Below are 21,615 nucleotides of genomic sequence, written 5' to 3' on the forward strand. Positions count from 1 at the left end.
CAATCCTAAAAGTAATCAACCCTGACTGTTCCCTGGAAGGCCAGATAATGAAACTGAAGCTCAAATACTTTGGCCAGCAAATGAGAAGGGAGCACTCACTGGAGAAGACCCTGATGCTGGGAAAGATTGAAGGTCAAAGAAGACGGGGACGGCAAAGGATGAGATGGTTAGACAGTGTCATCGATGCAACGAACATGAAGTTGAGCAAACTTCAGAGGATGGCGGAAGACCGGAAGGCCTGGAGGGAGCTGGTCCATGGGGTCGCAAAGAGTCGGACTCGACTGTGCGACTGAACAACAACAACAACATTTTCCCTTGCGGGCTTGTTGATATCACTTAGAGTTGCCCAGCTCCAGGTGGTGGCTGGAGATCTCCTGGAGTTACAACTGATTTCCACATGACAGAGATCAGTTCACCTGGAGAAAATCGCCACTTTGGAAGTGGACTCTATGGCATTATACCCCTCTCCCAAACCCCACCCACCTCAGACTCCACCCCCAAAATCTCCAGGTAGTTCCCAACCTGGAGCGGGCAACTGTAGTGTCACTAAATAGAATTACATAATCTGGATTGTCCACTACAACAGAGTAAATTGTGTCTATTCCAGACTAAACAGTGTGGAAGCAACACAGGTCAAGGAACAAGAGACTCCATACAGTGTTGACTAGGCAAGGGCAAACAAGCCAGGCTTCAAGTATTATCCTAGACCCGACCAATCCAGAGACTTCACACTGCCTACCCATTGCAGGGGCTGATATTGAGAATCTCAGTTCCTCGTTGTGCCTGAATTCAGAAAATCTCTTGAAACTTCCTAGGGCTAGGCCCCAGCTTTGAGACATATACAGTCCCACTGTACACTGCATTGGTCAGGCCACACCTGGAGTATTGTGTCCAGTTCTGGAGGCCTCACTTCAAAAAGGATGTGGGCAGAATGGAGCGGGTGTAGAGGAGAGCGAGGAGGATGATCGGGGGCCTGGAGTCCAAGCCCTAGGAGGAAAGGCTGAGGGACTTGGGAAGGTTCCGTCTGGAGGAGAGGAGGCTGAGGGGGGGTCGGATGGCTCTTTCTAAGTATTTGAAGGGCTGTCACTTAGAGGAGGGCAGGACTCACAAGAATGGGTTTAAATTAAGGGCGGGAAGGTACCGGCTGGATCTTAGGAAAAACTTCTTTACAGTAAGGGTCGTTCAGTATCAAACAGTAAGAGACCCAGTTTGGTGTCGTGGTTAAGTGCGCGGACTCTGATCTGGGAGAACTGTGTTTGATTCCCCACTCCTCCACTCGCAGCTAATGGATGACCTTGGGCAAGCCATAGCTCTGTCAGAGCTGTTCTCTCAAGAGCAGTCCTCAAAAGAGCTCTCTCAGCCCTGCCTACCTCACAGGGTGTCTGTTGTGGGGAGGGGAAGGGAAGGGAGTTTGTAAGCCTCTCTGAGACGCAGAATGAAGGGTGGGGTATAAATCCAATCTCCTCCACCTCCACTTCTTCTTCTTCTTCTGCAGTGGAATCAGCTGCCTAGGGAGGTGGTGAGCTCCCCCTCTCTGGCAGTCTTTAAGCAGGGGCTGGACTAGATGGCCTGTATGGCCCCTTCCAACTCTGTGATTCTATGACATACCATCGGGTTAGCTGCATAAGCTTGTTATGGCAAAACCAAACTGGAGTCTAGTGGATCGTTTCAGAGGGCAGCCGCGTTGGTCTGTAGCAAAACGGTTAGATCTGAGTCACCCCCCCCCATGGAAGCCCTCTAAGCCCTCTTTATCAGAGGCCAATAAATGAGGGATCTCTGCTTTTAAAGCTGCCACGAGTCTCTGAGACAGTCTTAAGGGCGAAGGCAGAACACTGGGCCCTCTCCTCCTGCTTAGTGTTACCAACTCTGGGTTGAGCAAGTCCTGGAGTTTGGGGGTATAGCCTGGGAAGGGCAGGGTTTGGGGAGGGAAGGGGCCATGGCGAGGTATGAGGCCAAAGGGTCCACCCTCCAAAGCATCCTTTTTCTCCAGGGAAACAGAACTCTGTTAGTCTGGAGATCAGTACTAATTCCGGGTTCAGATGATCACACATCCCTTGCCCAACCACTTGCATTGTGCAACGAGGCTCCAGGCACCGTCCAGACAGCCGCACCGCCCAAGTGGCGGAGCACAATTTTTTTAAAAAAAATTTTTTTAGCACATGCATATGCGCACGTGCACATGTGCTTGTGCATGCGCATATGCACATGCACATATGTGCACATGCACAACTCACGGCTCTCACTTGGATGCAATGGTTTCCCCCCCATACAGCGAACAAAATGAACTACTGACGTGTAACCAAGCACTGTTTTGTGTGCGCTTGAGCATTGATGCATTTAATATATTCAGCGCAGGATTGGTCATGCGCACAATGGTGAAAGCCAGGGAAAAAAACTACTGCAAGAAGGACGTATAGATGACCTAACCGCATTCATAGCAAGAGATGGCTGTCCAGATAGGAGAAATTGCGGATTCACTGCACAAGTAGCAGGAAAGTGCTTGATTTTCCCAGTGTCAGAAGGGAGGATTGCGGGGGTGAGTCCGCTTCGACACAGGAGACAGAATCGGCTGTTTGATCAGCCCTTCTAAACGTGATAGGGAACAGTTGTGAAACCCGATCAAAATGCCCGTGTGACCATGACCAAAATTTGCAGCGGGGGAATGAGCTTTCGTGAGCTCAGCCCCTGCCACAAATTTTATTAGTCTTTAAAATGCTACTGGACTCTTGATCTTTTCTACGGGTATCTGAAGAAGTGAGCCGCAACTCACAAAAGCTCACCCCCTGCCACAGATTATGCTAGTCTCGAAGGTGCTGCTGGACTCTTGTTCTTTTTGACTATTTCCGAGCAGCCCGGCCTTCGCTTTGGGGAGCAGAATGGGGTGGGGCGGGGTGGGGAGGGGGGGGATGGAGAGAAGAGAGTCTGGGGCTGTTTCAAGTGCTAAGCCTCGCAACCCATCTGCCAGCTTCCCAAGACCGGGACCTGCTTGCAGTCTGGCCCCAGGAGCAGCTGCCGGGCAGAAGCCGGGCAGAAGCAGATGAGCAACACGGCCCTCTCTTCAGCTGGCCTTCCCCCCCTTCCCTTTCGCATCATTCAGCTATAGAAACCACCCCCTTCCCCCGCCCCCAAAGCGGTCATTTAAGGCAATTACCCATTTGAAGGGGGGTGTTCATCATGCACCAGATATCAGCCCCGGACTTCCCTGCAGCCCTCCGGCACAGGTCAGCCCGAAGGGTCAGACCCCTAAGGGTCGGGGGGGGGGGGGGAGGGGGAGTTGCAGAGACCAAACAAAAGGATTTGCCCTGGCTGGCGAGGGGAGCCGAAAAATGCCAATGCTAACAACACACAGCCCCCTCCGTTCCGTATTTCTGCTCTGGAGGACAGACAGAAGACGGCCTGTTGCCGACGCCTCCGGTCTTCCTTTCTTTTGGCATCTTTGTGACTCTCTTCGGCACGGCCTGCTTGTCCTTCTTTTCAGGGCTTGCTCCAGCCGCTGCCAAATAATGGGACAGTGCGCGGAAAGGTTCCACATGAGCATGACCTGAGAAGATGATGACAGAAGCCCCGGAGGTCCGGCCCAGACAGGAGGCTGCCTGCTGTGTCTCTGCATGCCTCTTTGTGGGTCTGAATCAGTGACCTACGCAGAAAAGCAGGAGCCGGCCTTCTTGTAAGGGCTGGTAATTTTTTCACGCCTTCTCGAAGCCAACCATTTGGGGTTGTGAGAGAGTGAAAAGTGTCTCCAGTTTTAACTCCTTTTTAAAAAAAGTGTGCCTGCTATTATAATGAGCCAGTGCAGTTAGAAGATCAGACAGATGAGGTGACCTGCGTTCAAATTCCCATTCGGCCATGAAGTAAACCAGGTGCCCTTGGGCCAGTTGCTCTCTCTCTCTCAGCTCCGCATACCTCACAAGCAACGCTCCCTCTAAGCTGTGGAGTCTTGTGATCAAAAATTCTACCTTGTAATCTACTGGCACGAAAGTTGTGAGCGAGCGATTTGGCTGCTGCATAAATCAGTTTGCTCTGGAGCCCATCCTTCCTGAGCTGAGACAAAAAGGTGTGAACCGAAGACTCAAAAACTGTGAGCTAGCTCACACTAACTCAGCTTAGAGGGAACACTGCTCACAAGGTTGTCCTGAGATTGAAACGGAAAGGGAAACCCCGTAACCCCTCCTGATCTCCTTGGATGGGCAGCATTAAAATATGGTAGATAGATCGGCAACACGTTTCGCCACAACAGCTTCGCTTGTCTGAGCAGGGCCTCCTGTAGGGACCAACCTGCAAATGGGCAAAATCAATAAGTGTGCTTACCTGTGGCCTTCTCCGCTGTGGCCCCCACCTCCACTGGCTCCCACCTCGTGGCACGGCTGGCCTGAGGAGGTCAGGAAGGCCCCCCCCCCTGGCTTTCCACAAACTACGCAAAACCAACATATTCAGGAGGGCTTTTCTACATGGGCAATAGCAAAGCACTGCACTAAATGATTCACAAGATTACTTGGACAAATTATTAGGGACCGTGGTCTATCCTACTGAAACTGAAACTTTCTGAAACGAGGATCCTAATATGTAAGTTTGCGTAATTTAATGTGTCATGTTCATACTCACACTTTGCTTCAGTTCTGTTTTTTAAATTTATGGCTAGTTCTACTTTTCTTTTTCTTTTTGACATTTTTATTAAGTTTCCAAAAAGTAACAACCAGTAACGACCATTACAACTTATAACCAACCAACTAATAAAAAAGAACAGCAAGTGTAAACAATTAACCCCCAGTAGTAAAAGGGAAACTCTCTAGGCACTGCTGCAGAAGATTTTAAAGGCAACATATAATGATAACAGCATAAATTTAAAACATAGAAAAGAAGTCTTCCTAGTTGGTTTTAGAACCATGTAAATTGTTACAGATGATTTCATAAAAACTATTTCATAAAAACGTTGTGGGATTTGTGTGTTCTGCAACCCTAATCCTATTTATTTATTTTATTTATTATTTCAATTTCCTATTGCATTGTTTACTTGGATGTCTCATCCTGTCAATTGCACCGACTCACTCCTGGCAACTTTCACACATGCTAAATAATGCCGTTCCAAGTCAGCAACTGGACTTTGCCATTTCACACAGCAAAATCCAGTTGCAAAGCGCATTGCAGGTGGATTGAAAGTGTGTTATTTAGGGCGTGGGAAAGTGCCTCGTTTTCCTTGAGTCCACATGGGAAAAGTGGACTATAAATGAAGTGAATAAATAAATAAACAATACGCAGCTGATCATGTCTGAACTATGGGAAAAGGCTGGGCACCGGATCTGGGAAGGGGCTTTGGTTATTGTTTTAGATTTCAGTCCATGGCTCGAGATCTGGATGGGAACTTGTTGGATCGGAACCTGAGTGTTGTGCGTGCCAGAAGAAACCTTCTTTGCCTTCTCTCCAAGGAATGGACCTGGGCTGATTATGGTGGCTAAAGAGGTATGAATTGGGGGTTTCCACACTTCCGGAGTTGCCTGGAACTCACACAGTGGCCTCAAGGAAACCTCCTTCTACCTGACCTCAACAGCAACCACAGAGATACTAATACTGACCCCAGCAGGGTCACCCAAGAAGCTGCCATGGCAGAGTGGGGATTCAAACCTGGGTCTCCCTAGGGCAGGGGTGTCAAACATGTGGCCCGGGGGCTTCTATCAGGCCCGCAGTGGAACTGGCTGTCTTCTGCTTCTTCTTCCAGTTCTGGTGCTGCTGTGTCATCACAGGTTTGCCGCTTACAGATACACACCCAAATAGCATACTCAAGATTGCAACAGCACAGACATTTTGATGCAATAATTCAGAGCAAGAGGTGTCAGTTATCAGACACTGTTAAATAAAGAAAATATTGCCAGAGTGCTAGTGTTTTAAGCCTGTTTTTATTTTAAGTAAAAGAACCCTCTTTGTGTTTGTGTCCTTTGTAAAGTTTATATCTCCGCTACCTGGCATTACATTTTATGACACACAAGGTCTCATTTATGTCAGATCCGGCCCTCATAACAAATGAGTTCGACACCCCAGCCCTAGGGTTTCCAGCTCTGGGTTACAGGTCTTGGGGGTGGAGCCTCTGGAGGGTGGGGTTTGGAGAGGGGGGGGACCTCAGACAGAGTCTACTCTTGAAAGCTGACATTTTCTCCAGAGGAACTGATCTTGGTCACTTGGAGATTTAATTATAATAGCAGGAGAGCTCCAGGTGCCACCTGGAGGCTGGCAACTTAGGTGTCCCAGCATTGGGATATTTGGTTAATATAGCAGAGTTTTGCCCATTCATAGAAGTCTGATACTGAGTGCCATAAATAAATCTCCCAAGGAGTATACTGCGAAAAAGGTAAACTTAACATTTATTCAAATAGATCCAGGTCACATTGTGGTTGCCTAATCTAAAGCCTAATCTAAAGAGTACTTTCCCTGTCACAAATGGGCAGCCATGGAAGGCCATGTGAAGAGAGGGAGAGGACAAAGTGTGTGTGAGAGAGGAGGGGGGTCAGAGGGCAGCTCCCAGGTTAAGACAAAGAGAGGCATCCCATTCAAGGAGATAACGCCTACACACACTCAGAGTGATGAGCGCCCCCCAGTGTTCAGGCACGCTGAGTCACTCCAACACCCAGATCCTACTCTGAGCCTCAAACACTTCCTCTCTCTCGCTCTCCCCCCCCCTCCTTAGGGGATTCCTTAAGCCAGGGGTCATTCCGTAGAAAGAGAGGTGCAGGAGCTCATTAGCATAACTCATTAGCATAGCTTATTTGCATATGCCGCACCCCCTGACATCACCGGAAGTGTGTCAGAAGGCCACACCCACCGCTCAGGCTCCGCTGGACTGTTTGGGATTGCTAGCTGTTGGTGGGGGGGGGGAATGTGCAGATCTGTCCTTGCAGAGGAGGGAGAGCTTGTACCTGAATAAAACTTGGTCTTAAAGGTGCCACTGGACTGTTTTGGACCGGGGGGCCGGCGGGGGGAGGTCTGCAACTTACCTGGCTGCTTCTTGCTCTGACTGAGGGCTACTGGGAGCAGGGGGTGGGGCTTGTTGCATGTGCCCGCCCCCTGGGCTCTTTACTGCCGGAGCTCCGGTCCTGTGCGCTCCTGCAGGAAATGGCCCCTGGTTTGGACTAGTCTTTGCTGGTTAATTTTGCTAGTTAGTTTGGAATTAAAGGTGGAAGCCTCTTTATAACCAAAACAGTTTACTTTTAATAAAATAAACTGAGAGAGAAAGGTGGCTATCTTAGAAACATTACAAAGTCTGCCCTGCCGTTCCTCATGCAATGGGGTCTTAGGTTCCAAGGCTGTTTTGGATTGCTAGCTATTGAGGGGGGGGACATGCAGATCTGTCCTCACAGAGGAGGGGGAGCTTGTACCTGAACAAAACTTGGTCTTAAAGGTGTCACTGGACTGTTTTGGACCGGGGGGGCCAGGGGGAGCTCTGCAACTTACCTGGCTGCTTCTTGCTCTGAGGGCCGCTGGGAGCAGGGGGTGTGGCTTGTTGCATGTGCCTGCCCTCTGGGCTCTTTACTGCCGGAGCTCCGCTCCCGCAGGAAATGACCCCTGCCTTAAGCTAATTATTATATCATATGTGACAAAGGACTTCCTGTTTGTCTGAACACACTGCTCAGTTCTTTATTTGAATGCTTGGTAAAACATGGAAATAATGAGGGGGAAATTATCTTCATCTGATCACCCCATCACATCCACAAACTTCTACCACCTGCCCCTTGAGCTGTCTTTGTCTGAATGAAGACGCCCCCGATACTTTTCCTTCCTTGTGGTGAAGGTGTTCCAGCCAGACCTTTTGACACCTTTTCAAACGCTGCAATCTTGTCCTTGAGAGGCAGTGAAAAGATCCACACACCATTTTTCAAAGATGGCCACATCTGGTCACCAAAAGCCAGCCCAGACGAATAGCTCTTCTCCAACCTTTCCCGAAGACCCTTTGGCAGTTTTCCAAGAGAAGGGAATGGCAGAACAGCAACTGAAGATGTCCTCTCAGGGACACAGGACCGACGGCTCAACATATGGTCGTCGTGACTCAGCTGAAAAGACCACGCATGGATGACTCAGCATATGGTCAGGAGAACTAGATTAACTAGTAAAGGGTCAGGAGGGTATTGCATCAGCCTGTCCATAGGAGTCCATCCAAGCCCCTTCCTTCGGTGTCCTTAGGGTTGCCAATCTCCAGGCATGACCTGGAGTTCTTCCAGAATTACAAGTGATTTCCAGAGTGCATAGATCAGTTCCCTTGGAGAAAGGGGCAGCTTTGGAGGGTGGCCTCTACAGCATTATTTCCCTTCCCCAAACCCTCCAATCCCCAGGTTTCACACACACCTCAATCTCTAACCCAGTTTTGAGAGCCCCACCTGAATTCAAGCAAGCATTGCCCCCACACTTGCCACACTAGCTTTGTGACCATAAGAATTAGCGGCTTGCTTTATTATTTTTAAATGAAAGTTCATAGAATTACAGAGTCGGGAGGGACCTCCAGGGTCATCTAGTCCAACCCCCTGCACAATGCAGGAAACTCACAAATACCTCCCCCTCCACACCCATAGTGACCGCTGTTCCACGCCCAGAAGATGACAAAAAACCTCCAGGATTGCTTCCTGACCCCAAAGTGGCAATCAGCATTTCCCTGGGTGTGTAAGACAGGGCCACGAGAACTAAGCACTGAGGTAACCCTTCCTGCCCTCCCTCTCATGATCTGCTTAAGTTCACAGGATCCGCATTGCTGTCAGATGGCCATCTAGCCTCTGTTTGAAAACCTCCAAGGAAAGAGAGCCCACCACTTCCCGAGGAAGCCTGTTCCACTGAGGAACAGCTCTCACTGTCAGGAAGTTCTTCCTAATGTTTAGCCGAAAACTCTTCTGATTTAATTTCAACCCGTTGGTTGTGGCCCGACCTTCTGGGGCAATAGAAAACAACTCCACACCAGCAAGGCAGAACAAGAGAAAACAACTGCACTACATTGGGAAACGTAGGGTGCTACATTCTGCAGAGGAAAATATAACGGGCCTGGAAAGGGCAGAGGGCAGTTAGCTTGACCCAGGGGCCACCTCTGAAGGAAGAAGGGCGTAGGCAGGCCTGTTTTAGGCTCTTTGTTCTATTCTGCCCACTCCCTCATCCTGACAACGCTGTCCATATTTGGGCTGACATACAAAAGATTTCCCTCGCTCGGAAGCCAGTCGAATCCGACTTGAGGGTTGTGGTGCTCATCTCCGTTTCCAAGCCAAAGAGCCAGCACTGTCCGAAGACATTTCTGTGGTCATGTGGCCAGCATGACTGAACACCAAGGTGCACGGTAGGCTTGCCAAGTCCCCCCGGGGGGCGGAGAAACCCCTCCCCATAGGCTCGTTCCCCGCTGCCGGCGGATCGGGCCCCGGGGGGATCCCCACCCCCCAAAGCACCCAACGTCCACGTCACCCGGAAGTGACGCGACCACGCCGGGGGTGGGGCCACGACCATCTGAGGGAAAACCATAGAGTTTTCCCTCGGATGACCGTGGCCCCGCCCCCAGCGTGGTCGCCTCACTTCCGGGTGACGTGGTTGCGGCGCGCGCGCTCCCCAAAAAGAAGCCGGGAGTCCCCCGCTCCGACAGCAGGTAAGACTTGGCAACCCTAGCGCACGGAACGCTGTTACCTTCCCACCAAAGCGGTCCCCATTTATCTACTTGCAATTTCTTGCTTTCGAACTGCTAGGTTGGCAGGAGCTGGAACTAGAGACGGGAGCTCACTCTGTCATGCGGCACTCAGGTCTCGAACTGCTGAACTACCGACCTTCCAACCTGCAGCTCAGCGCCTTAACCACTTGAGCCACCACAGCTCCTTTTTGTTTTGACGTACAACAGGGTAAATGTCAAAGCTACGCCTGCTGTATGGGGTGCAACCATAAGCAAGGGCGTTAGTCAGCGGCTGCCGCTGAGGGGCTGTCCTAGCTCCACTGGTCCAAGAAAGAAGGTTGAGAGAGAGGGGCCCAGAATTATGGCCAGTCCAGCTGAGTTCGTGCGAGCTAGCTCACAGTTTTTTAGCCTCCAGCTCACACATTTTTGCATTAGCTCAGGAAGGAGGGCTCCAGAGCAAACTGATTTATGCAGCAGCCAAATCGCTTGCTCGCAACTTTCAGGCCGGCAGCTCGCAAAGTAGAATTTTTGCTCACAGGACTCCACCGCTTAGAGGGAGTATTGGCTCTGAGATCCACTCTCTATGCCTGCAGGGCAGTTTGCCAGTTGCTGCCACCACTACAAATGGGCAGAATGAGTATTACAGCAAACAGAGGCCAGGGCAAGCCTTGGAAAGCCCCTGATTCTGGCCTGGCACCTCCATCAGAGCACTGCCATTCAGGGATAGAGTTTGTTGTTCTCAGATAGATATCCCTCCCCCAACCTTTGCCTTCCTGACTTGCCTCCAGGCTTTTTTTAATCCTCAAAACCACCCCTGCAAGGTAGGCTATATGAGGGATGGTGGCTGGTGCTGTACTACAGAGTGGACTTTTGCGTCTTTGTGGCCTCTGGCACAAAGCTATCCACAATGATGCACCAGCCCACTCTTTGCACAGTGGCTCGGCGGACTGGGAAAAGAGTAGGCCCCTCTAGGAATCAAAGGAGAGAAGAGCTCTGGCACTTCTTAATGTAAACCTCACCAAACCAGATCCTCTTTAAGGTGAAAAGGAGGGCATTATCCATTAGAAGTGGGTCTCCAAAGGAGTAGCAAGGTAACTGCCTGTATTGGATCAGACCAAGGTGTAAATCCAGCATTATTTTTAAAGGCGGAACAGCAAAATGTGGAGCAAGAGATGACCATCTGCTGCTCAAGTACACTGTATCAGTACATGAAGGTTCCATTTCGGTCAGGGGTGTCGAACTCATTTGTTATGAGGGCCAGATCTGACATAAATGAGACCTTGTTGAGCCGGGCCATGTGTGTCATAAAATGTAATGCCAGGTAGCGGAGATATAAACTTTATACACAACACAAACACAAAGGTGTTTTTTTACTTAAAATAAAAACATGCTTAAAATGTTAGCACTCTTATAATATTTTGTTTATTTAACAGTGTCTGATAACTGACACCTGACATCTCTTGTTCTGAATTATTGCATCAAAATGTCTGTGCTGTTGAGCATGCAGGATTTGTCACACCCTGAACACTTTCTGTTTGAACTGCTGCCTTCGGGTAGAAGATATAGGACAATTAAAACAAGGACAAACAGATTAAAAAACAGTTTTTATTCGAGAGCTATTATTGCTTTAAATGCTGTATGAATTGGAATTTGGGTGACATTGGTGGTTTAAGTTGCAATGTGAATGTTAAGGGAGTTATGGGATGGTTGTGAATGGTTGTGTGAGTGTATATGAGTATGGTTGTAGATCACCGAATGATTGCATCTTAATTTCGTTGTACTATGTACAATGACAATAAAGTATTATTATTATTATTATTCTGTTCAGGTGTGTATCTGTAAGCGGCAAACCTGCGATGACGCAGCAGCAGCAGAACTGGAAGAAGCAGCAGAAGACAGCCAGTTCCACTGTGGGCCCGATAGAAGCCCTCTGGGGGCCTGATACAGCCCCCGGGCCACATGTTTGACACCCCTGATTTAGGAGTCTTGGCTAATAAGCTATTGATTGATCCATCTCTCTCTCTTCCTCCTTCCATCCCAGCATGCCATGAAAAGTAATATAATGGTCCCATGTGAGCTAAATGTATCCAGGGAGGAGTTTGCCTGCCGCTTCGCTGCATAACATTTTGTTCTGATTTCTGCCCAAACAGCCCCTATTGCGACTGGGCAATTCTGCGCACATCGCTGGTTGCGACCGAATTGTTCAGTCACTTTGACTGCAGCCGTGCGGCTGCATTGCTTGCCCACAGAAGAGGCTGCCTGTTACGTCTCTGCCTGTCAACCGTCCTGCGTTTGCCTCCCACTGAAGAGGCTTAAGGAGACTTGATACTGCAAACCCCCCCCCCACAGATGCTGTTTCATGCAACAACACACAAAAGCAGGAGGAAGGCAGGTAATTTCAAGGACAGGTGCGTGCTGTCGATATCTCTGACAGTGAGGCCTTCCCTAAACGTATCAGTGCAGAGCTACTGATTCTAACAGAATATTCTTTTCTCTAAAATACTCTCCGCACACTTTAAAAGGAGTTTCCCCAGTCCTATGCCCAGCATCTTATAATTTTTGCAAAAAGGGCAGCGCCTGATTAAGGCAAGCCGCTCCCTTGGCCCTGTGAAAGGTGCCGGTTTTGCATGAAAAAAGAGCGCCCGGGTGAGGTGCGGAGGGGGAGGCTGGTAAATCCTCCGCTCTGGAAGATGGTGGTGTGTGCCTCAGAAGGGGCGTGAGGGTGGGGGGCTGTCCCCGGCTCAGGGTTAATGAAGTGGGAAAAGAGTCTCTTTTGGAAGCACTGCAAACAAAGTCCCCCCCCCAGGCCCCCCGTGCAAAGAGGCCCTGGGCCCAAAGGCCTACATGGATTGACTTAAACCCAGGGGATAAGTGCTTTAAATTAATCTCATTGACTAAGAATGAGGCCAAACAAAACTCTTTTAAAATCATATTAAAAATCTATCAAAGGAACAACTTGCACTGGGTCTGCTTTTCATTCTGAGAAAGGGAGAGAGAAAAGGGGGGGGGGAAATAATCCAGCAACCGCCATCCTTTCATTTACACAGCCAGAAATGCAAATCAAAGACATTCTGTGCTATTTAATTGTTCGTGTACCTTCCACCCGATGCTATTGCGCACGTTAATGAATGACAAGCCTTTCGAACACGTTGCAAATTGCAAGATTGAAATTTGTCCTTGCTGATACACAGCTAGAAAGAACCTGGAGAGCTTGCACAGATAGGGGAAAGAGAGGTTTTGAATCACGTTAAATATATATTTTAGACACAGAAACAAAATATGAAAGGAAAAAAAGGGGCTGGGAGGTAGAAGCTACAGTTGGCGTTCCAGCGGAAGGGGAAAAAAACAATCAAGAAGCTGCCGGTAAGAAATATGTTCAAATGTGAAGTTCTGAAACGGAAATACTGAATTTAGCACTAAGATCTGTGTAAGACTCAAAGGGATGATTGCAAATAATCTATGCCAGAGATTCCTAAACTGGTGAGTCACCCTCATGGAAATAGCCTGTTGTGTCTCTGCATGATTCATTGATCTGACATCCTCTCTTCCAACTGCTTTCCTCTGTGGATGCTGGGTAATCCCTAAAGAGTGCAGCAACATCCATCATTCGATCATTCAATCACCTCCTCATGGCACTGGTATTTCTGGCCACTGTGTGATACAGAGTGTTGGACTGGATGGGTCTTTGGCCTGATCCAACATTGGCGTCTCTTATGTTCTTATGTTCTTATCATTCCCGATACGCAAATACACAATTACTTTTTCCTGTGAGGAGGCTGACTGTCGTGTTCTGCATGAGTTAGTGCTCTGTACAGGAGGCGGAGCTCCCTGGACAGCAGGCAATTCTTGAAAGGGTTTAGCATTTGTCAGCTGGGTTCAAGTCAACCCACGGAGGCCTTGGAACCTAAGACCCCATTGCATGAGGAACGGCAGGGCAGACTTTGTAATGTTTCTAAGATAGCCACCTTTCTCTCTCAGTTTATTTTATTAAAAGTAAACTGTTTTGGTTATAAAGAGGCTTCCACCTTTAATTCCAAACTAACTAGCAAAATTAACCAGCAAAGACTAGTCCAAACCAGGGGTCATTTCCTGCAGGAGCGCACAGGACCGGAGCTCCGGCAGTAAAGCGCCCAGGGGGGCGGGCACATGCAACAAGCCCCACCCCCTGCTCCCAGTAGCCCTCAGTCAGAGCAAGAAGCAGCCAGGTAAGTTGCAGAGCTCCCCCCGCCGCCTCCCCCCGGTCCAAAACAGTCCAGTGGCACCTTTAAGACCAAGTTTTATTCAGGTACAAGCTCTCCCTCCTCTGCAAGGACAGATCTGCACATTCCCCCCCCCCAACAGTTAGCAATCCAAAACAGTCCAGTGGAGCCTGAGCGGTGGGTGTTGCCTTCTGACACACTTCCAGTGATGTCAGGGGGTGTGGCATATGCAAATGAGTTGTGCTAATGAGTTATGCTAATGAGCTCCTACACCTCTTTTTCTACGAAATGACCCCTGGTCCAAACCAAAGCGTGGCTCAGGTGCCACCCGTGGCTCTCTCCAGTAGCAAATGCGCAGCGTGTGGGCCAACTTTTGAAGGGCTGTGGTTAACTTCTCCCACCCTCTGATGGACCACATGGTCACTGTACCATTCACTCTAAAATCCTGTCGTATTAAGGACCAGTGTTCTGAATCAATGAGAATGGATAAATACTACTTGGCCACAGGAGAGGAAGTACGCTCTTAATGTCTATCATAAGGTTAAATGCTAGCAAAACAAGATGCCCGGCTCTTGAACTTCTGGCAGTGATCCTTTGCAGCTCAGAGGTCTGTATGTTGTCAAAGGCTTGCAGATTTCCCGGGCTGTGTGGCCGTGGTCTTGGCATTGTAGTCCCTGCCGTTTTGCCAGCAGCTGTGACTGGCATCCTCAGAGGTATAACAGAGGTATAGCTCAGAGATCAGTCCGTATGCTGGCCCCTGGGCTAGTCTACCCAGAGGGACAGTGCTGACCCAAGATCCCAAGGGGAGGCTTAGCTTGGTCTGCTGCCCTGGACCACCTTGACTTTGAACCTGACTTCCCGCACCTGTATGAGACTTATTTGTGGGACTGAGCCAAGTGTGCTGGACCCAACCAGAAGTTCACCTAGTCTAGCAGGGGTTAGCGACATCTGCCAGAGCTCACAAGCAGGGCAGGAACGGGAAGGGCCTTTGTCTCTGTCAATGACACGGAGTGCCCCTGAACAGGGAGGTTTCCATTATACTCCTAGTGTGTGCCTGGAGACTACCACCACCTTCCCCTTCAGACTAGGCTTCCATTTTTGCTTTCTTAAAAATGCAATTTTAAGACACAGGGACAGCTTTAAAGCCCCCGGAAACTTCCGGAGTACTGCAGCAGCTACAATGTTCAGTTGGGTTATAGGAGTCACAGGCACAAAACTCCCAGAGAGTCCGGATGCTCCCTGGAGGTCCTCTAACGAGCCGCTGACGAGGTACAAGTTGAGTCTCACTTCACTCTCAGCCTCACCCCTCTGCCATCTCACAACCGCACTGACCTCCCTTACAGGACTGTTGTAAGGGTTGCATGGTAATGTAAGTCAAGAGCTCGAAAGCAAAATACGTGCTATTATTAGACGACAATATTATACAATTTTGTTAAAAAATAAGGTGCATTAGAATTTGAGAAACTGCTGATTGAGGACATTAATGTGACCCCTTAGATATGTATGAAGATCCACAGATTGTCTGCTCACCATTAAGCTGTTGAGTATACCAAGCTCTCTCCCATACACAGGATTTCCCAGACTTGTAGCTGAAGGACCCTGCTAACTGATGTTTACCAAGCAATTCTGTATTATGGACAGATAAAATGTACGCTTCCCTTTGATTTCATGCTTTTAGAGAGACTTTCGTATATTTTTATTTTCAAATCCGCAATTGAACATAGTTACAACAATGGAATAATCTGTGTATCAACTTGTCTGAATTCTCAGCGTTCATTTTAAAAAGCCTCTAGCTCCTTTTTCCTTTTATCTCTGCAACAAAAAGCGCTGAAGACTTACTTGGGGGGGGGGATCGTGGAGAACTCAATACACAGACTGTTACAGCACTATAACAATGTTCGACAGCTGATTTAAAAAAAAGAAAAGAAACAAAACTCTCCCCCAGGACAAGCCGTGGAGACAGGGGCAGGGAGAATGGGTGCTGGGCGGCCAGGACTGGGAAAATCCCATCCAGGCTTTGCTGTGAGCTCCCCCAAAACTTCAGATGAGAAGAGAAGAGATTGGATTTATACCCTGCCCTTTACTACCCAAAGGAGTCTCAGAGCAGCTTACTATCTCCTCCCCCTCCCCCTCCCCACAACAGACACCCTGTGAGGTAGCTGGGGCTGAGAGAGCTCGCTCGAGAACTGCTCTCTCTCGAACAGCTCTGAGAGAACTTGTGACTGACCCAAGGTCACACCAGCTGGCTGCACGTGGAGGAGTGGGGAATCAAACCTGGTTCTCCCAGATTAGAGTCCGCCCTCCTAACCACTACGCCAAACTGGCTCAGAGCAAAACAGGTTTGGGAAAGACTGGAGAAAAGACAAAGGGGCCCCAGGTGCCCTAATGTACCATGTTGCTGTGGGGAAGCAGGAAAAAAGAAACCTGCTTTCTGACAGCATCAAACCCAGTGCAAATAACCTGGGTGCCAAAAGTCTGCGTTTCTGCAGCTTGTCACTAAATGATGTGAGGATCTGAGGAGATGCACCAAGGGAAAGCAGGCTTGTCATGAGGGAAAGACTGTTTGCACTGCAGTCTCTTGCCCCTCCCAGGAACCTTGGAGGGCGGTGTCCTTTCCTCCTTGGCAAAGAAAGGTGCTTGCAGCACCAATGTTCAACTGTGTCTGTCCACAGGATCCTCTGTCCACAGAGCCAGTTTGGTGTAGTGGTTAAGTGTGCGGACTCTAATCTGGGAGAACCGGGTTTGATTCCCCCACTCCTCCACTTGCAGCTGCTGGATGACCTTGGGCAAGCCATCGTTCTCTCAGAGCTGCTCTCTCAAGAGCAGTGCTCAAAAGAGCTCTCTCAGCCCCACCTACCTCGCAGGGTGTCTGTTGTGGGGAGGGGAAGGGAAAGGGATTGTAAACCGCTCTGAGACTCAGAGTGAAGGGCGGGGTAATAAATCCAATCTCCTCCTCTTCCAAACTGGAGGTTTCAACCCCAGCAAGTATTCCAGGCCATGCAAAGGGGGAGGGGGGCTGACCCTGTCACCGAAGAGCCTACAGACCAACCTAAGGTCTGAACTAAGGAGTATCGAAGCAGTCCAGAGCCGTGCTGGCAAGCAGTCGGGTTTCTTTGGGCTCTCCTGTCCAAGAGCTCACTCAGACCAGCCTGATGGCCAGTTTAGATTTTAGGGGCTGCAGATTCTGCCACTGACTCCCCCCCTCCCCCACCGCCCCCTTGCACTCTGTTGTTCTCACAAGCAACCAGTCTGAATTGAGGACTGCAAGACAAGCAGATGCCTTGGGGGAAATGCACCTTTAATTGCTGCAGAGTCCCTTCGAGGGCGGAGGCGGCGGCGTTGGAATGCAGCCAGTTCCTTTGCTCAGCCTTTGGGGGGGAGGGACATCTTCCCATCCTCCTCTGTTGCCCTCCCAGAGGGCATTCTGCTGCTCCCCGTCCCCAGCGATTCTCTCGAGGGTCTGTTTCCGCAGACGAGGTGACGAATGGCCAGCTCAGGGCTGGGGCTCTGGACTCCCAGGTCTCCTCGGTCCTTTCTTCCTCTTGGCCCGGGATGTGCTGGAGCCCAACCCACTCGAGTATTCAGACTGCAGCATTTCGGCCAGACGGCGGTTGCCCCAAGTCTTCCTGAGAAGGTCAGGCCTGGGAAAGGAGAGAGACGGGGAGTGAGGCAGGAGGGGGGAGTAAAGGACTTGGGGTTGTTTTTTTTACAATTTTGGTTTTCATGGGCACGTCGTCGGGGTTCTTAAGGCTGCAGTTCTTAACTCTGACATAAGTCCCACTCGGGTCAAGGCGATTTAAGATTCAGGTCTCACCAACAGCTTCTGAACGGCAGGCAGCAGTCCACGTGACAGACTGCCCCGACGTAAAACCCAAAAGTCAAAAAATGCACCTGATCTCATCAGTTCTTGGAAGCTAAGCAGGGTTGACCTGGGTAAGTACTTGGGTGGGAGACTACCAAGGAAGTCTGGGGTTGCTATGCAGAGGCAGGCCACGGCAGAAACCACCTGCGTTCATCTCTCACCCTGAAAACTCTACAGGGCCACCATAAGTCAGCTGTGACTTGATGGCGCTTCCCCCACCCCCACCCAGAAAGCTTGCACGCGGGGGGGGGGGGAGACTAAGCTGGAGGTCTTCATAGAGGCTGCGGTCACGCACACTAAACAATCCATGTTCAGTGCATTTTCCAACTGGATTTTGCCAGTCAACACAGTAAAATCCAGTTTGAAAGTGCACTGAACGTGGATTGAGGCACTCCCTTCCGCTGTACTGCAAGGCAAATTCACTCGCGTTCCAATGCATGAACGTCGATGCCCATGCATGGCTAATATGGTAGAATCAGTTACTCATGTCCTCCTGTTCTGCAGATTCTATCCGGAGGAACGAGACCATCTTATACTACCCTTTCTGTCTAGATTTAGCCCTTTGCAGTCTTAGCTTGACTTTAGGCCAGAAGTCCTTCCGCCAAATGAGAAGGGAGCACTCCCTGGAGAAGACCCTGATGCTGGGAAAGATTGAAGGTCAAAGAAGACGGGGACAGCAAAGGATGAGATGGTTAGACAGTGTCACAGATGCAACGAACATGAAATTGAGCCAACTTCAGAGGACGGGGGAAGACGGGAGGGCCTGGCGTGATCTGGTCCATGGGGTCGCAAAGAGTCGGACTCGACTGTGCGACTGAACAACAACAACCTTCGTAAATTCCTCTTAGAAGACGTTCAGAGCTCAGTGACTTACACTGTGGCAAAATTTTGTTGCTTAGCTATTAGGGAATGCAAACTTAGTTTTAGCTGAAAAAATTGTATGATTCTCTTATTAATATTATTTTATTTTACTAGTTTTATTAATTTTCTCTTGTTAGTGTTTTTATACTATTCCTATGTTATTACTGTTTTAATTTTTCTTATATCAGAGTTGTACTGTTTTACTGGCTCTTGCTGTAATAAATTAGATCAAAGATCAAAAGACTGAAAGCGGATTATTCTGTGTGTGTGACGGCAGCCTGAGACATATAACTTTTTGTGAAGGGACTATTTGTGCATGGAGCAGCGCTCAACTGAGTGAGCCCCCACTGACAGCCAGTGTTTCCTCTTAGCTGAGTTAGTGTGAGCTAGCTCACAGTTTTTTAGCCTCCGGCTCACACATTTTTGTCTTGGCTCAGGAAGGCCGGCTCCAGAGCAAACTAATTTATGGGTCTGAATGTGTGTCACTCCATCAAGGTGTTAGAATTTTCACCTTGATGGAGTGACACACATTCAGACCTACAAAATCGCTGTTACAAGAATAAGTTGTGGAGGTGATACGGCTATACCTATGGCCCATCACTAATACCAGGAGGCCAATTATAAGTATACAAGGAAACAACATCTGGTTAAATTATATGTGTACTAAAACTCTGTTACAGGTCTTTGAATGTGTGTCTAGAATATATAGAAAATAGTGACCACGGAGGAAGGCCCTTAGGGGCCGAAACGCGTTTGGTCTTCAGTTGTAAAGTATTTACCCATCATATGTATGTATAGAAGATAAGCTTTTATAGTCTGATCTTAGACACAGCAATGTTTAATCAGGAAAATTTTAACACCTTAATAAATATTTGTACTTTTATATATATGGTTTAGCTTAGCCCTTTTTGGTAGTCATATCCTGGGTTGAGTCCCCCCCCCTTTTCTCAGATTTTGTCAGGAAGGATGGCTCCAGAGCAAACTAAATTACACAGTAGCCAAATCGCTCTGTCACAGCTTTAATGCCAGTAGCTCACAAAGTAGAATTTTTGCTCACAAGACTCCGCAGCTGAGAGGGAGCATTGCTGACAGCATGAAGACCACCTGGGGAAGCAGCAAACCTCTGAATCCCAGAGCCAGGAGGCAGCATCAGCGGAAGGCCTCGGCCATCTATGTCCTGTAGTTGGCCCTTGGGAGTGACTGGGCGGCCACTGTGTGGAAAAGAACGCTGGACCAGATGAGCCGTGGGTCCGATCCAACGAGACTTATGCTCTTCTGAAGTGACAGAGCCCAGAAACAGGTCTAACATTTAACCTGTTGCTCATGAAAACCTGATTTGATTGATTGAGCTCAAATCAGTCAATCCTAAAAGAAATCAACCCTGACTGTTCCCTGGAAGGCCAGATAATGACACTGAAGCTCAAATACTTTGGCCACCAAATGAGAAGGGAGCACTCCCTGGAGAAGACCCTGATGCTGGGAAAGATTGAAGGTCAAAGAAGACGGGGATGGCAAAGGATGAGATGGTTAGACAGTGTCATAGATGCAACGAACATGAAATTGAGCAAACTTCAGAGGACAGCGGAAGACAGGAAGGCCTGGCGTGATCTGGTCCATGGGGTCGCGAAGAGTTGGACTCGACTGTGCGACTGAACAACAACAACATGAAAACCTGTCCTTACTTTTCAGGAAATGTGTTCAGAAGCAGGCGGAAGGCAGCTTCCAAAGCAGAGGCGGAGTCCAACCCAGGTCCTGATTCACAGCTTTTTCCAAAATGATGAAGAGCTTATATGACACATGACCTTCCCTAGGCTAAAACAGTCGGACAATGAAGAAGGTTGGCAGGAAGAACGTTGATTCATTTGAATCGTGGCCTTGGGGGAGAGTTTTACAGATACTGTAGACCACCAAAAAGACAAACTAGTGGGCTCTAGATCGAGCCTGAACGCTCTCTAGAAGCCAAAATCACTAAACTGAGCCTATTGTCCTTTGGTCACATTATGAGAAGACTCATTGGAAACGATAATAATGCTAGGAAGCATCGGAGGCAGCAGGAAAAGAGGAAGACCCAACATGAGGTGGACTGACTCACGCAGGGAAGCCACAGCAAGACCTGAGCAAGGTTGTTAACAACAGGACTCGTGGGCACTCCATGAAATTGCAGAGCGGTCGGGTTAGAACGGATAAAACGAAGGACTTCTTCACCCAAAGAGTGATGAACACACGGAATCCACTGCCACAGGAGGTGGCGGCGGCTACAAGCATGGACGGCTTCAAAAGGGAATTAGATAAGCATATGGAGCAGAGGTCCATCAGTGGCTATTAGCCACAAGGTATGGATAGGAAGTCTCAGGCTGGGGCAAATGATGCTCTGTATTCTTGGTGCTCGGGGGGGGGGGCAACAGTGGGAGGGCTTCTAGTGTCCTGGCCCCACTGCTGGACCTCCTGATGGCACCTGGTATTTTTGGCCACTGTGTGACAGAGTGTTGGATGGGCCTGATCCAACATTGACTTCTCTTATGTTCTTATGACACTTTGGAGGTTATTGAGTCACAGGTCAGAAGGGACCTGACGGCACATAACACAACATGCTAAAAACATCTGAAATTTAGGAGAGGGGGGGGGGGGGGGGGGGGGGGGGATGACAAAAGAGGGACATAAATGCAGGTTTATAAAATTAGGAATGGGAGTCGGAGGGAGCGGAGAGAGGACCTTTCTCTCCTTCTCATATCAGGACTTGAGATGGATCAATGAAATTGATTGCCAAGAGGTACGACAAGCAGCAAATTGCAAGTGCTTCTTCCTCAAATGCATGACTTATTTATGGAATTTGCTGCCACAAGATGTGCTGATGGCCAGCAACTTAGATCGATTTCGAAATTGAACATGGAGGACTAACAACGGCTGTCAGCTACGTGGGATATCTGTGTTCGAAGCAGGGGTCATTTCGTAGAAAAAGAGCTAGGGGAACTCATTAGCATAGCTCATTAGCATATGCCACACCCCCTGACATCACCGGAAGTGTGTCATAAGGCCACACCCCCTGACATCACCGGAAGTGTGTCATAAGGCCACAC

The 21,615-nt window shown here is 49.1% G+C and overlaps 1 protein-coding gene across 1 annotated transcript in view; it reads right to left on the minus strand.

Annotated features, from left to right (window-relative positions):
• Positions 1 to 16,747: 16,747 nt before the first annotated feature.
• DDX31 (DEAD-box helicase 31) overlaps positions 16,748 to 21,615 on the minus strand; it is a 118,450-nt gene continuing 113,582 nt past the window's right edge. Inside the window, exon 20 of the mRNA XM_015407538.1 lies at positions 16,748 to 17,456. Within this exon, the coding sequence (XP_015263024.1) occupies positions 17,309 to 17,456 (148 nt within the window). The 3' untranslated portion in view covers positions 16,748 to 17,308. The remainder of the gene's footprint in view (positions 17,457 to 21,615) is intronic.

This window comes from Gekko japonicus, unplaced genomic scaffold, assembly GCF_001447785.1.
Source record: "Gekko japonicus isolate JY-2015 unplaced genomic scaffold, Gekko_japonicus_V1.1 scaffold955, whole genome shotgun sequence".
Classification (NCBI taxonomy): Eukaryota; Metazoa; Chordata; class Lepidosauria; order Squamata; family Gekkonidae; genus Gekko; species Gekko japonicus.